This window comes from Propithecus coquereli, unplaced genomic scaffold (genome assembly GCF_000956105.1).
Source record: "Propithecus coquereli isolate 6110/MARCELLA unplaced genomic scaffold, Pcoq_1.0 Scaffold59, whole genome shotgun sequence".
NCBI lineage: Eukaryota > Metazoa > Chordata > Mammalia > Primates > Indriidae > Propithecus > Propithecus coquereli.
The window spans coordinates 6019915-6035419 of record NW_012151840.1 but is presented as its reverse complement, the minus strand read 5'-3'; the positions used below and the strand labels follow the sequence as shown (position 1 = coordinate 6035419).

Here is a 15505-nt window from a genome sequence, read left to right as displayed (position 1 = left end):
GCTATGATGATGCCACAGTATTCAGGGCAAAGGAGTGAGACTCTGTCTCAAAAAAAAAAACAGATTTTTAAAAAAAATGTTTAGAAACAGTGTTTACATTCTCTCCCCCAGGTCTCCTTGTGACAATCACCCCCAAAATCTTCAGGTTCTGTCTGGCCATAACAGTGAGATTTGGGCGACACTAGCATCATGTTGGAATCACTGGTTTGAACTAGTCACCATAACTCACCCCGCCAGAGTCCTCTTTATCCCTTTCACATGCAAGACACAAAGGGCCAGCAGAGGAGGAATCGTGGGCCCCGTACCGCCAGAGACAAGGCGTGCAGTCCAAGGAATAGGTTCACCTGTTTATTTCTTGGTGCTTCCAGGAGCTCATGTAAAAGCAGCGCAGTGAAAGAAGCAGCAGTGGTCAGTAAATGGAGATATCGCTTAGTATGTTTCAACAGGCTCAGTTTGGCTTTGGTGGGACAAGCTGCCAAGGGCCAAGAGAGAGCAGAGTGAAGCCAGGTCCCTGAGGAAGTGAGGGGTCCAAATGTGGGGCATGGGTTGTGAGTGGTGGACTTCAGATCCAGATGTCAGAGGTGCAGTCACCCCCAGGGTAGCGGAGCTCGTGGGCCAGGGCTGGACCCAGGGGCTCCTTCCCAAAGTCCACCAGGAAGTTGGGGTTCAGCTTCAGCCCCCCATTTACTGTGTCTACATCGATCTGCAGCATCACGGAGCCTTCCCTGGTGGAAAAGGAGAAATGGGTAAAGGAGAGGTCAGTGGTGGCCACCCCCTTCCCTCAAGATGTCATGAGTAGGTGGTGGGTTCCCAAGGAAGGAAAGGGGTTTGAAGGGGCCATCTGTACGGTGAGGTGCAGGTGGGGTCCCTGAGGAGTCTTCAGAAAGCCAAATACCCCTCTGGGAGAGGAGGGCTGGGAAGGCGAGCCTAGGCAGTCCACCTCTCACCTGATGAGATCGGGGTAGAACTGTTTGTCCCAGGCACTGTACAGCGATGTGGTGACATAGACACGCTTCCCGTCCAGGCTAAGCTGGATCATCTGAGGGCCTCCAGCCACACATTTCCCCTTGAGAAGAGCAGGGGTCAGACCCCAGGGTGACACACTGATCCTAGGAGGGGGTCCCAGGTACCACCCCAACCCCTAGAGCCTGCTTAGATGCTGCCCCCATATTCCTCAACTCCGGGTCTGAGGGGTGCCTGGAGTAGGGGGAGAGGCCCTTACCTTGACCACCAAGGGTTCTGGCTGGGATTTTAGTTCCTGGTCCTCCAGCACTTGCACAGGGCCTCCCTTAACAATGCTGCCCCCGAGGAAGATCTGGCGGGGAGGGGCAGAGGACAAAGGAGGACAAGGTGGGAGGTGTGGAAGTCAGAGCAGCCTGCCTTGGGATCCCTTCCCCCATCCAGACACCTTCCCCAAGCCTGGCCTGGGCCCCGCAGTCCTGGGCCTGCACTGTCCCTCTGCCCATTTTTTGCTTTTCCTGCACCTTCTCTGTCATCCCCCAGGTAGATCATACCCTCTTTCCCACCCCCAGACTCTTCTCTTTCCTTCCTCCCTGACTTCGGCTCCCACCTGTCCAGTGAGGCGGGGCCTCTGCGGGTCCGACACGTCATACTGACGCACGTCTCCATGCAGCCAGTTGCTGAAGTAGAGGAAGCGGTCATCCAGGGACAGCAGGATGTCAGTGATCAGGCCTGGGGTGGGGGGTGCGACAGGGGTCAGAGCCTTTAAGGACTTTCGTTTCTCAGGCCGGGAACCAATCTTCTGCTTCCCCGGGCACTCACCTGGCATCTCAGGCAGCACCCAGCCCTTCACTTTCTTGGGGGGCACCTGGATCACCTTCTCCACTGACCAAGTACCTCCCTACATTGGGAGAACGGGCAGGGTGAAGATAGGAGGCAGAGAGGTGAGCTTCTCAGAACTGGGGGTGGGGGTCAGATCGGGTCTTCTTGCCAGCGGGGTTGAACTCCATGCAGGCCCCTTAAGGCAGGGATGGTGCCTGCTTCACCCCTGCATTCCCAGCACACAGCACAGTACCCAAAGCAGAAAGCTCCTAAGTAGGTTTTGGATGAGTGAATAAACACGGCCATTTAGGGTTCAGGTGGAAATTGGCCTAGCACTGAGAGAAGAGAGGCAGAGCACGTGGCCTCGTGTTTTTGTTGCTGGAGAAGCCTGGGCTAGTGGGGCCCGGGCAGGAGTGCTGACACGACTGCTGGGAGCAGAGGGCCAGAGGACACAGGTCACCTGGTTCTTGTAGAAGCGCTGGATGTTGGAGCTGAGGGCACAGCCCACGAAGCCCTGGGCCGCGTCCGGGTTGTGCAGGAAGCGGGTCTCCAGCGGAATAAGCCCGTCCTTCAGAGGCAGGGTCTGCACGATCTCACGGCGCTGCCAGTCCCACACATGTAACTGGCTCCCGTACAGCCCTGGGGGTGGGTGGGGCCAGAGGACGGGCTCAGGATCAGGGCAGGAAGGCAGGGGCAAGGGCTGGGGCAGGAGGCTGAAAAACGGGTGGGAGGGATCAGAAGGGCGCGTGGGCAAGTCTGAGCGTGCAGCACGTCCTATACCATCACCCTGAGTCCGAGGCCACATGAGGGAAGTGAGGGAGCTGGAGGTTTGGAGTGGGGTCTCAGAGCAGAAAGAAGGGGGTGTGGGCCCAAGCTTCCTGCCCACGCATGGGGGGATTCTCACCCGCCTCCACGTCAGCGGGGTTGAAGCCATCTTGAAAGACATTGGGAGCTGCCCATTCGGTGCTGATCATGACGTTGTGTCGAGGCTGGTACCAGAAGTCGTAGCCCATCGGCGCAGCACCCCCAGGCTGCTCCCACGTCCCCTTCACCTCAAATGTCTCCCCATCCAGCAACACGAAACCCCCTGAGCAGGGAAGGAAGTGGGGGGCAGGTAGAGATAGTGGAGACACAACCCCACCCAGCCCTCACCCCGGGATGTCCAGGAGCCTCTCAGCCGGTTGCCTGCCCCTTCCCGCCACTGGGTTTAAATTCCTTAAATTCAGGTGTCTATCGGGTCCCACCCAGAGGGCCAGGTGGGAGGTGGGGGCTTTTATTCTAGTGCCCCATCTCCCATCAACCTCATCCCTCTGCCAGACCACAGGGGAAATTTTTCTCTCCTTGAGCCAAGAGATCTGGGACTCAGCACCCCTGCCCAGCCTCCCCCTTCTGGAGTGGGAGTCTTCCCGTAGTCTAAGCTCCATTCTGCTTGCTACATTTTTTTAATAGGATAGTGAAATATATTTATTTGTAATTCAACTCAAACGCCCAATACGTTGCTCCCTTGCTGAGTGTGTTATGACAACTTGCTACATCCTTGTAAAATACAACCAGATGTCTACTCTGTTATGAAGTCTAGGAATGTCACACTCCTCCCGTCTCCTGGACAAAGCAGTCATATGGAGTCTAGCGCAGTAACCCAAGCTGGATGACCTTAGCTGAGGGCCTGCTGCAGGCCCTTGGAGGGAGGGTTCTGATGAAATAGATGAGGCTCTGAAAGAAGCAGGACGTAGACTCTGGCTGCAGATTGCTGGGTTTGAGTTCCAGCTCTGCGACTTATTAGCTGTGTGACCTTGGGTAAGTTATTTAACCAGTCTGTGCCCCAGCTTTCTTATCTGCAAAACAGGGGTTATACTAGCACACAGTAGACATGTTATAAGTGTCAGCTCTGATCATACTGTAATGAGTTAGCAAATGTGGAGATTAAGGATCTCAAGGATTGTGAGATATGCTCATAAATCACAAAGGCTGATATTAAATGTATGTGTTTTCTGGGGCCATGTCTGTACTAACATTACCCATGGCTGACTGTTCTGACTATAACTTTTAACCGAATTAATCAGTCAAGGCTCATCTCCATAGAAATAATCAAAACAACTGAAGTTACTTGCTAACATTTTAAGTATTGGACAGGACCCAGGCTGTTAGTTTTCCCTGGGAGGTCATTCTATTCCTCCCCCAGCTTGTGGTCTGCTCCTCCTGCAGACAGATGCTTCCCTCCTTTCATAGCTGTGGACATTTTCACAAGCACACAGGGCCGCGGGTACCTTTGCCATTGCCCTTGGGGTCTCCCAGGGAGCTGATCATCACCTCCCCACTGGCCAGGCAGTGGGTGGTGTGGAGGTAGGCCAGTCCGCACTTGGCGTGGATGTCCTTGGGCTCGATGACCTGGGCAGGGGTGGGGAACAGCATAAGAATCTTACAGGGCTGCGAGTCCGCACCCTTCACCCCCATTCTCCCCTACTTCCATCTGCCAAGCCTGTCTTCTTTTCCTTCAAAACGTGGACACAACTCTCCCTATGAGGATATGGCAGAGATTCAGTCCGGTAACTTCGGCAGAGCACCAAGGGAAAGTCTGAGACTGTTAATAACTCCGCAGGCAGGAAGCACTGACTTCTCCCTCTGTCCTGAAGGCATTCACAACCCTGGGAGACCATAAGCTCCTTCTGGGCTGGGCTGATGCCAGTGTCAACTTTGTATCAACAGCAGCCAACAGTGAGTGCCTGGTCCAAGAGGGTACTGAACAAAGTGTTGAGCGGAAGGACCGGAGACTCCTGCCTAAGAGAAGTCCTGAGCTCCCAACTGGGTGGGAAAAAATGGCTCCCTCCCTCTCCCGCAGCGAAATAGGAAGCCGCCTCCCTCTTCTCCCTTTTCTCACCATCCTGGCCCATGGTGCTGGATGGTGACAACCCAGTAAGCCCAGGTAACCCTCCTGTGAGGTCTAAGTTCCCTCCCCGTTGCTGAACAAGATTCTGTGCAAGAGCTGGAGGCAGTTGCTTTAGGGCTGGCTTCCTGCCTATAGGCTGCCGAGGGCCGTAGGTGCATCAGGGTCTCTGAGCTGCCAAGGGCAGAGGACGTGCCTTGTGTAGCTTTGGTGCCCGGGGCTCTGAGCCCACATCTACCACGTAGATGCGGGAGGAGATGAGACCGGGCAGCACCAGCTTGGTGCGCGACTTGGTGCTGTCACCGAAGCAGCTGCTGCAGGTGTTCCATCCTGAGTGATGCAGCTCGTCCTTCAGGTTGGGCATGGGCAGCCGGTGGATAACCTAGGATGGGGACACACGGGGTGGTGCTCGCCCAGGCCATGCCTGTCTGCTTTTGGAAGAGGCGCCCCTTGTCCCCCAACCCGTTTGATTTGACAGTGTAGCACAGGCTGGATTTCAGCAGTCCCCTTGTTCTGGGTGCAGTGAACAGCCTACACAACCATACCCAGGGAGGGCCAAGAAGGATGGAGCTGGGGAAGGGCAGCCCCCCCGCCAGGGCCAGGGCTAGAGGGGTCTCAAGGTAGCTGGTGCCTAAGTCCCACCTCACCTGGCAGTATTGGGGAGACTTGGGGTTAACATCCACGGTGGCCAGGTAATCTGGGGCTTCAGTGCCCGTGTTTCGGTAAATACAGGGCAGGTAGATAATCTCCTCCCGGGGTCCTGGAGGGTAGAAAGTAGGCAGTGGGATTGGCAGGGTGGGAAGCAATGGCAGGTCAGCACTGGGTGTGCCAGAGGGTGGAGGCCAGGTCTGAGGTACCCCCAACCCCACCAGCCCTGGACCCAGGAGAGGGGTGCCGGCTCTCGGACCTTCGGCAATTACCTTTCATGGCCTCCATAGGGCTAGAGTAGCCAGGTCCGCACGTCCCACATTTCGTAGCTGCAGAAACAAGGGGGTAGTTTGGCTGGACTTTGCTCTGAAGGGTGAGGGCTCCCTCCCTACGTCCTGCAGCACTTGCCCTGGCAGGCCAGGCAGGTCCCCTCTTCAGCCCCATCACTCTGGCCCCCTCTGAACCCAGGGGAATGTGAGGCCGTGGCAGGAAGAGCTGGAGAGACAGGAGCTGCAGTGACAGACACTCTGGCAGGGCCCAGGGGAGGGCGGGAGGAGGGCAAGTGCAGCCCAGGCTGGGTGGTGCAGTGGTCATGACACCGACTTGGGTCCTGACTTCAGCCCACCACGGACTAGCTGTGGGAACCTGGGCAAAGTACTCAAGCCGTCCCCTACCCCGGCCTCAATTTCTGCATCCTCTGTAAAAAGAGGACAGGAAGAATACCACAATGGCCTTTATGAGACACAGGCAAGAGGGGCTGTGAAGTGTGCAGCATCGCGCTAGCTTGGTAGAAGCCCCGTGAGCCCGGGCTGCTCTCGGGACAGCTCTTAGGGAGTGGCAGTGGGGCCTGCTCAGCTCCCTTACCAGACTGTCTAGACTGGGGGCTGGGATACTTCTTGTTTCTCTCTTCCCTGGGCCTTGATCCCAGGCTGCCAGCCAGGGCTGGCTGGATGTCCTTAGGCCAGTTTCTACCTCTGGACGGGCCCCGCTTCCTTTATCTATAAAGTAAGAGTTGGGCCCAACTCTGGAAAGCTCAGAGGCCCCCCGAACCAAGATGTAGAGGGTGGCCCTCCCTGTCCCTGAAATCTGGCAAGAAAGGTCACACTAATCCACAGGGCCAAAGTCAGCGCTGTGAAGGAGGGCTGGGACATCACAGCTGTCAGGACCCCAGCGTCAGAGTTTGGGGCCTGCTGGGGGAAAGACTGAAGAATAGCCCAGAGGGAGCCGCAGGCTGAACGGAATCCTGGCGTGGAGTTCACAGGCCTGGGCACTGCCCCTGCCCTGTCCCACGCTGGTCTGGCCAGGGCTGGGCCTGCAAGTGGGGAGCCAGGAGTAGCCAGAGTGGAGCCTCCACTGTTGCCTGACCCCCAGTTGTAGCAGCCAAGTGACTTAGGAAGCTGAGAGGCAACGACGGCATTTGAGAATCTGGAAAACTGGTTTCAAGTTCTAGGTTGGACGCTCTCCATTTTCTCCCCTTCATTTGCTAAACGGAGGTAATAGTAACATCCTACCTATTTCTCTAGGTAGATGTGAAAGTCAAACAAGATAACATATTCAAAAGTACTTTCACAAAAGTGTTGCATAAATATGGGGCAGATAAAACAAGGTATTCTTTTTTTTTTTTTTTTGAGACAGAGTCTCATTCTGTTGCCCGGGCTAGAGTGCCGTGGCGTCAGCCTAGCTCACAGCAACCTCAGACTCCTGGGCTCAAGCAACCCTCCTGCCTCAGCCTCCCGAGTAGCTGGGACTATAGGCATGTGCCACCATGCCCGGCTAATTTTTTTTTATATATATATATTTTTAGTTGTCTAGATCATTTCTTTCTATTTTTTAGTAGAGACGGGGGTCTCGCTCTTGCTCAGGCTGGTCTCGAACTCCTGACCTTGAGCGATCCATCTGCCTCGGCCTCCCAGAGAGCTAGGATTACAGGCGTGAGCCACCGTGCTTGGCCAAAACAATGTATTCTAAAACGCTTTCATCAAGGTGAAGTGTTGCATAAATATGGTAAGGCTGTGCCAGAGGAGGGAAGAATGCCAGGCTGTGCTTGGTGCCCTAAGAGAGGGCTGGCGTGGGGGCAGGGTGAGAGAGGCCCAGTCCAAAGGAATTAAGGAGACTCGTTCTGCTACACAACCTAGCTGTGTAGGGCTTGGCACAGATGCCAAGGGGTGGGGAAGGAAGTTGCTGGACACAGAAGGGGAAGGAGAGTAAAAAACTCCAAGACATTGAGACAGAGATACAAGCACCACGAAGCCGCAGAGAGACGGAGAGAGAGATACAGGTGGAAGGAGATGTTGCCCAGTCCACGGCATCTACCGTCCCAGCTCCCCCGACCCCGCATTTCTTAGGGTCGGGAGCTGCCTGCCACTCTGTCCCAGGGAGCATCATTGCTCTTTCTGGGAAATACCCGCCTGTCTTAAGCATCTCAAGCAAGGTCCCTGAGCTTCTGTGGGTTTGAGCTGAAACCAGGGAAATCTCAATTGTTTCTTTTTTCTTTTTTTTGAGACTGGGTCTCGCCATGTTGCCCAGGCTGGTCACAAACTCCTGGGTGAAAGGGGCGGCTTTGCTGAAATAACAGGAAAATATCTAACCCCCCAATTTTCTAATAACAGTTAAAGATCAATCTTGAGCTCCCCCACTCTTTCTCTCCCTAGCTGGGAGACATCCTGCAGGGTTCCATTTTCACAGACACCAGCAAGGAGCCCAACAGACAGAAAGGAGACGGAAACCTTTCTCTTCACATTCCCCTGCTCTGTAGCCTCCAGGAGATCCTGAGAAGCCCCAGGACGGACAGCAGGGGAGCAACTCCAGGCTTCAGTTTCCTGCCCCAAACCATATCTCAGGGGCAAAATCACAAGCCCTGGGATAAGCCTCACTACATTTCAGAGATAACCAAGTGTCCAGGAACAGGGAAAACAAGAAAGAGGGACAACCAGACATCTCGCAGCAGCCGCTTCTGTTTCAACTGACGACAGTCACTATTTTTTCCTTTCTCTTTTTCCCCATAAAATCAGCAAGCCACTTGGCCTCAGTGCTGGCACCCTCTTCTTTGTTTTTGGGATGCCACGCCGCCTCCCTGCTCTCCCTCTCTTTCCTCTGTCTCTCTCACACTCTCAATCTCTCTCTTCCTAAGAAGATAAAATAAACTTTTTTTTTTTTTTTTTGAGACAGAGTCTCACTGTGTTGCCTGGGCTAGAGTGCCGTGGCGTCAGCCTAGCTCACAGCAACCTCAGACTCCTGGGCTCAAGCGATCCTCCTGCCTCAGTCTCCCGAGTAGCTGGGACTACAGGCATGCGCCACCATGCCCGGCTAATTTTTTCTATATATTTTTAGTTTTTCCAATTAATTTCTTTCTATTTTTAGTAGAGACGGGGTCTCGCTCTTGCTCAGGCTGGTTTCGAACTCCTGAGCTCAAACAATCCTCCCGCCTCAGCCTCCCAGAGTGCTAGGATTACAGGCGTGAGCCACCGCGCCCGGCCAAAACAAACTTTTTAACTTTTATATATCTTCATCTCTGCACGAGAAATCTTTCTCCACCCACACCGTGAGCACCTACTAGGCTGTCCGCCCTGACACTGGGGTCAAGTGATCTTCCCAGTAGCTGTGACTACAGGTGTGTGCCACTGTGCCCAGCTTCGACTGAGTTTTCCAGGCCAGGCTGGCTGCTGGGCATTCTGCCAGCCCAGGGAAGAGCCAGCTCCAAGGGAGCAGGGACCTCAACACTCCCAACCCAACCCAGACTCCTTCTCGGCCTGCTCAAACTCCTCCTGGAGCTTACTCCAGGAGCTCACAGGTGGAGAGGTAGGAGGACTGGAGACTTGAGGGGCGGGGGCACTGAAACAGGTCCCCAGTGAGAGAGTGGAGGTCCCCGATTTCCCTCCCAAAGAGACTGGTTATGTGGGGTAGCTAGGGAGCGACCCGGGTCCTGGAGGCTCAGGTTCCCTACTCCCCGCTGTAAGAAATCAGGGTTGTCTCTCTCCTGCAGTCAGGGCCAGGGATGTAGAGGCATCTTCTAAGAATCCCCCACCTGATTTTCTCAGCTGCAGAAGGGCGCCCAGGCCCCACCCCCTGCTGGATGGAGCTGTGTGGGAGCGTAGCACCGCCAGGACCACCCTTCCCAGCAGTCCCTCCGCCCTCCTTCCTCAGAAACTTTGGCTAAGATGGGAAATGCGGTGGGGGGGGGAGGAGTGTGCAGGGTAGGGACAATGATGCAGAGTCCACCACCCCCTCCCCTAGCTGCCCCTCGGGGTTGTCTGTCCTTTCCCAGAAGGAGGGCCCTCCGAATGTGTGGTGGGCAATGTGCCGGCAAGCCCCCTCCTTACCCATGCTGCTGGCTGGTATACTCTGGTCCGGATGGGTTTGCTAGGAGCAGGGAGAGGGGCTGAGAGAGCTGTGCTGGTATCAGAACAGCTATGCTGGGGAAGGGTTAAAGGGAGGGAATTTATACAACCAATTGGGCGTGAGGCGGGGCAGGGGGAGGGCCTGGGCTGCAGCCCAGGGCAAACTACTTGGGGCAGCTGGCCAGGAGGCTCTCAAGGGCCCTGTACGGCTGGTGTTTGAATTATGGGGTATGCGTGTGTATGTGTGTGTGTGCGTGCAAGCCTGTGCTCTTTAGTGGGTGCCTGGGTATGCACGGGGCTGTCTGGGTATGTGCACGGTCCTGTATACCTATATGTTACCCATGCATGTGCCTTTATGTGTGTGCCTGTAGGAGTGTGTACCTGTGCCTGTGCACAAGTTTGTACCTGTGTGAGTGTGCCTGTGAGCGTGCTCATGTGCTTGTGTGTGTGTGTGTGTGCCTATGTCTGGAATTGTGTACGTTTGCGTGTGCCTATGTGAACATGTGCCTGCCAGAGTATTTACACCTGTGCTGCATGTGCGTGTGTGCCTGTGTTTGTGCGGTGTGCGCCTGTGCGGGTGAGCGCGTGTTTGTGTAGGCACGTGCATGCACCCGTTCTGGGCCTCCACATACTCATCGATGTCTCTGGACCTGTCTCTTGGCATTTAAAGGTACACAGGGCTGTGGGCCCATCTTTTCCTACCTCCACAGCCAGGGTCAGCTTTCCCCTAAGATTGTTCTCTTATTCCAGACGCCCTTGCTCCAAAAGGCACAGTCCTACTCACCCAAGGACTCCTCACCCGTGTCTTCCTGCCACAGCCGCCCTGGGACAGCCAGGTTGAATAGTGTGTCCAGACGCCACTTTTCCCGGCTTCGTTCCTTCCCCTCGAGCTGTGAAGTGGAAGGGACATCGGCGGCGCCCGTTATTGCTCTCCATCACCCTCCTAAGCCTCAGGAGGTGAAAGTGGAGGGCCTCCGCCTCATCTCCCAGCCTGTATCTCAACAGCTCCTAGCGGGGCAGGGCCCAGAGCAGCCCAACATGCTGCTGGCCTGTGATAAGTCATAAAACTCTCAGGGTCTCTATCTACTGGGAGGGAATCCTCCAGCTGCAGGATTCGATGACTCTCCAGGGCTTCTGAGCCTGCTAATATAACATCCCCGGGACACACCATGGCCTCCAGGTAAATGCTAACTGCTTGCTGAAGAGCTTGAAGCAGGGTTATTCAAAGCAGGGCTGGGTTTTGATCCCATTAACTCCCCCTGGAACTGCCCTTGCTCTGAGAAGCCACTGCGAAGCCAGTATTTAAAGGGCCGGATAAGTGAGAGGTCAGAGAGACCCACCCAAGTTTGTCTCATTTTAAAGACAAGGGTCCCCCTCTTTCCTCACATTTGACTTTTTGCCTAGAGAAACTCCTTCCCTGCTCTTCTAGGAACCTGCTGACTGTGTCTGCAGGAGCCATTTTCATCTCCTTGGATGAAGTTTTTATTGGCCAGGAAAAAAGATGAAGTTTGGGCTTGAGATTGCCAGTGGAAAGAGCTACGAGGTTTCCAAACCAGAGTGGAGGGAAGGGGAGCAGAACTGGGCCCTGGTGCAAAGGGTATCTGTCCTCCTGGTTCCCATCAGCGAGGGGATCACGTGTCCATCAAGGAAGACCTTCTGTGGCTGCCAGGGCAGGAATCTTCTTTTATTCCCAATGTCACTCAACCCTCTTGGCTCTGTCCTGTGTCTGTCATTCTCATCATTGCACCACCAACCCGCCAGGCATCAGAGTAATCCTTCCCGAAGGCTGCCACCTTGCCTTTGCCAGCTGCTTTGTGCCCTGGCTACCTCCACTCACCCTCCTGCCTCCACGCTCCTGTCCTCCTGAGGTCTCCATCTCCAACCTCCTTTCTACTCCCCTGCTTTTTGGCTTGAGGTAGCCCACCATCCAAAGAAACTCTCCCCCTCTTATCAAAAGTTCTTGGCCTGGTGCAGTGGCTCACACCAGCAATCCTAGCACTTCGGGAGACCGAGGCAGGAGGATTGCTTGAGGAGCAGGAGTTTGAGACCAGCCTGAGCAAGAGTGAGACCTGTTTCTACAAAAAAATAGAAAAATTAGCTGGGCGTGGTGGCTTGGCCTGTAGGCAAGAGGATGCTTGAACCCAGGAGACTGAGGCTGCAGTGAGCTATGATGACACCACTGCACTCCAGCCTAGGCAACAGAGCGAAATCCTTTTTCAAAAAAAAAAAGTTCTTGAGTCATTAACTCCGAAAAATCTGTTATTGTGTTTGTTCTAGAGTCTGTAGTCGACTATAGTTTTTTCATATCCCTGTACTCTAACCTGGCTGGTCTCTGTGGCTCCTCCAAGGCACCCCCAACCTCTGCCTGCAGCTTTCTGCCTGAACCCTGCTCTACAGCCAACGAGGTGGTTGGGGAAAGTTGTCCCAGTCTGGGCTGCAGATAGAGGTGGTCCAGGGAGAGGGGTCAGGTTGATAACAGAGAAGCGCCCCATGGTACCTTTGCTTCTTCTGAACGGACAAAACCTGGGCTTCCACAATAGGTGGGGAGAATTGCACCCCAATCAGCATCATTATTTCCTAAGCACTCCTGATTTTGCCTTTTAGGAGCTTAAGGGCTCCCTCCTCTGTTTGATCTGCCATCTCCAGCTGGGGGCCAACCAAAGCTTCACAGCAAGGGATGCTGGCTGGGGACAGCCCAGCTTCCTGCCCCTCATCTGAGCTCTGGGCAGATCCCTGGCAGAGGGTTGGACTTAGCTCCATGCCTGCTAACCTTGGAAGGGAGGGCACTACCACCACGCTGGGCACCCTCACCCCAAGGAGGCTGCGTGGGAAGGCTGGGGCAGGTGGGGTGGATGTTCATTTCTGTTGTTTCAAGCCCAGAACTGCATAATACTGCAGGAGGTAGATTATTGAGTTGACAGTTGGAAAGTCAGGCGATTATGTAACTGCTGCTCCCCTGAACTTTGGCCCTGGCCTCCACAAACAGGAAGTGGATTCCAGGCTGGGCCATGGGCCACAGAGGGCGGGGAGGGAAGCCTCTGCTCTTTCCCCTGTTTTTTCTCACCCTTGGCCAGACTGGGTCGCTTTGAGCCTCTTTAAACAGGTCCCAAGACCACTGATGGATGAGATGGGGAAATGAGGAAAGATAGGCTAACCCAGCGAAGAAAAGGGAGGGGAGATGATAAAGTTGGAGTCCCTAAGAATAATTTAATATTAAAATAAAAGACACTTGGTTTTCTAAACCAAAATGAAAGGGAAGCGATAAAAGTCCAATGAGAGGGAGTGACGTTAGGGAAAGACGAGAACTAACACGTATGAACCACTTAGTAGGCATCAGCCCTTGCCCGCACCAGCCCGTTTAACCTTGCGGGCGATACCACCCCCGTTTACCTATGAAGACACTGAGGCTCCGAGAGAGTCACAGATTCCCATCTAGACCCACCGACTCCAGAGCTGTCGCGTTTTCCAGTCACTCCGTGCTGTTTTATGTTTGGGTTTGGTTTGCGGGGAATGGGGAGTGGGAGGCTGAAGAACCAGAAGGCATGTGGAAGGCTGTGGGCTTTTGCTTCTTGGAAGTCCCAGGACAGAAGGACTGTTTCTGGCGTGAAGAAGCAGCTGTCTCCCTAACTGAGCTATGGGGTCTTCATGAGGGAGGTGGGGGAAGACGAGACCCCCTGAGCTGCGGAACAAAGACCGGGAGGGTCTTCACCCCGTGCTAACCATGCTTTCCTTTGGAGAGAGCAATGAAAGGAGGGGGATGATTTTCCATTTTTACTTTATGTTATATACTACTTTTGTATTTTTTAAAATAATAAGTACTAGTTTTGCAACCAAAAGTTCAAATAAAGGTATTAAAAGAAACACTGCAAGGAGAAAGAAAGGAAGGACGGAAGATGAAATACGATGCAGGTGAGGGCCACAGAGAGAGCCTGCACTGGGGAGAAGCACTGGGCCTGGTCCCCCCCGACCCACGCTGTCTGCCATGCATTCATTCATTCACTCATTCATTCTCATATCCCACAAACATTTCCGGAGCACCTGTTTTGAACCAGGTATGGTTGACAAAATGGCGAACAAGGCAAAGTTGCTCTCTTCGTAGAGCTGACTTTCCAGGGAGGGAGCCAATACTCACCAAACATGCCAATAAACAAGATCATGTCAGACAAGTGCTATGAAGGGGGAAGGGTAACGTAAGGGTGACTGAGTGCAACGTTAGGTGGGGTTGCCTGGTACGTACAGGTCCCGAGCTGTGTGCAAACAAACAGCATAAACGAACTAACACAAACCAAAAAACCCCAAATGTGTACAAAATCCCTGTAGCTCATAAATGTAGTAGCCTGCGGAGGCCTGAGGCAGGCCTGGCTGGACAGGTTGAGGTTTTTACCAACGAAGCAGGGTTTCTGGGCCCTGTTCATTTCTCCTCGGATTAACAGACCAACTCCGCACCCTCAGAGGCGTGTAGGAGACGTGGAGGGAGTAGCGTTTACTGAGAACCTGTTACCAGCGGCGGCTGGCGCCAGGCCCGGCCTGCACACTAGCAGTTAGCTCAGGCACTGCTCTCGGCCAACCTGGAGAAGTAGATGGACTTCTTCTTCATCCTGCTTTGAGGAAAGAGAGCTTTCCCAACTCACTAACTGCCATGGTCACCTCACTGTGTCTGAACGACCATGAGTTCAAAGCCTGCTGCTCGGAGTAATAAAATATGGCTCAGAGAAGAGAAATACATTTTTTTTTTAACTGCCCTCTGCCAGGGCTGTCTATAAAGAGCGTGATTTGAGAGGCACTTGGAGGGCTCCCTCCCCCTGCAGATCCACTCAGGAATATCCTCCCTTCTGGCCGAAGCTTGAAGCAGTTTATTTCTTTGTGTTACTGCGGAATGGACTCTTCTCACCTCTGGGCTGCAGGAATTGCCTCTGGGATAGTAACACTTTAAGTTCCCAGCACTGCGGTGCCACTCAGTATTTTTTTTAAATAAACTACAGACCTGGCCGGGCGCGGTGGCTCACGCCTGTAATCCTAGCACTCTGGGAGGCCAAGGCGGGCGGATTGTTTGAGCTCGGGAGTTCGAGACCAGCCTGAACAAGAGCGAGACCCCGTCTCTGCTAAAAAAATAGAAAGAAATATTGGACAACTAAATATATATAGAAAAAATTAGCCGGGCATGGTGGCGCATGCCTGTAATCCCAGCTACCTGGGAGGCTGAGGCAGGAGGATCGCTTGAGCCCAGGAGTTTGAGGTTGCTGTGAGCTAGGCTGACGCCACGGCACTCACTCTAGCCCGGGCAACGGAGTGAGACTCTGTCTCAAAAACAAAACAAAACAAAAAAAACTACAGACTTTACTTAGATGTCACCAATTTTTCCACTTATGTTCTGTTCTTTTAAATTTGTTTTTTATTTTTCTAGATTTGGGGAATACACATACAGTTTTATTACATGGATATAGTGCGTAGGGTGAAGTCTGGGCTTTCAGGGTAACCATTCCCCAAATCGTGTACATTGTACTTGTTAAGTAATTCTTCATCCCTCACCCGCCTCCCACCCTCCCACCCGCTCGGCCTCCGGAGCGGCCAGTGTCTATCATCCCGTTCTCTGTGACCGTGTGTGCACGTTACTCAGCTCCCACTTACAAGTGAGAATGGAATATTACTCAGCCATAAAAAAGAATGAAACTGTGTCTTTTGCAGCAGCGTGGATGGAACCGGGGGCTGTTATCTTAAGTGAAATAACTCAGCAACAGACGTCAGTTGTATCAGACCCAGGCCTCCCAGCGGGAGCACTGAGGAATGGCTAGCAGCCTAACGATGGCCCGGGAGACACTAAAGTGGAGGAAAGAAAGTGGTTAAAAAGCAACCG

The 15505-nt window shown here is 53.8% G+C and overlaps 1 protein-coding gene and 1 pseudogene across 1 annotated transcript; one reads left to right on the top strand and one right to left on the bottom strand.

Annotated features, from left to right (window-relative positions):
- Positions 1 to 329: 329 nt before the first annotated feature.
- Positions 330 to 9700, bottom strand: SELENBP1 (selenium binding protein 1). Its single transcript, XM_012658727.1, has 12 exons — positions 9634 to 9700; positions 5587 to 5643; positions 5314 to 5426; positions 4863 to 5048; positions 4050 to 4170; positions 2687 to 2869; positions 2243 to 2421; positions 1783 to 1861; positions 1571 to 1692; positions 1223 to 1315; positions 948 to 1066; positions 330 to 725 (listed from the first exon to the last, which is right to left on the bottom strand). The coding sequence occupies exons 1-12, from the start codon at positions 9635 to 9637 to the stop codon at positions 563 to 565; spliced, it is 1419 nt and encodes a 472-aa protein (XP_012514181.1). The 5' UTR covers positions 9638 to 9700; the 3' UTR covers positions 330 to 562.
- A 3854-nt stretch (positions 9701 to 13554) lies between these two features.
- The window catches only part of LOC105821756, a 2936-nt pseudogene continuing 985 nt past the window's right edge, over positions 13555 to 15505 (top strand).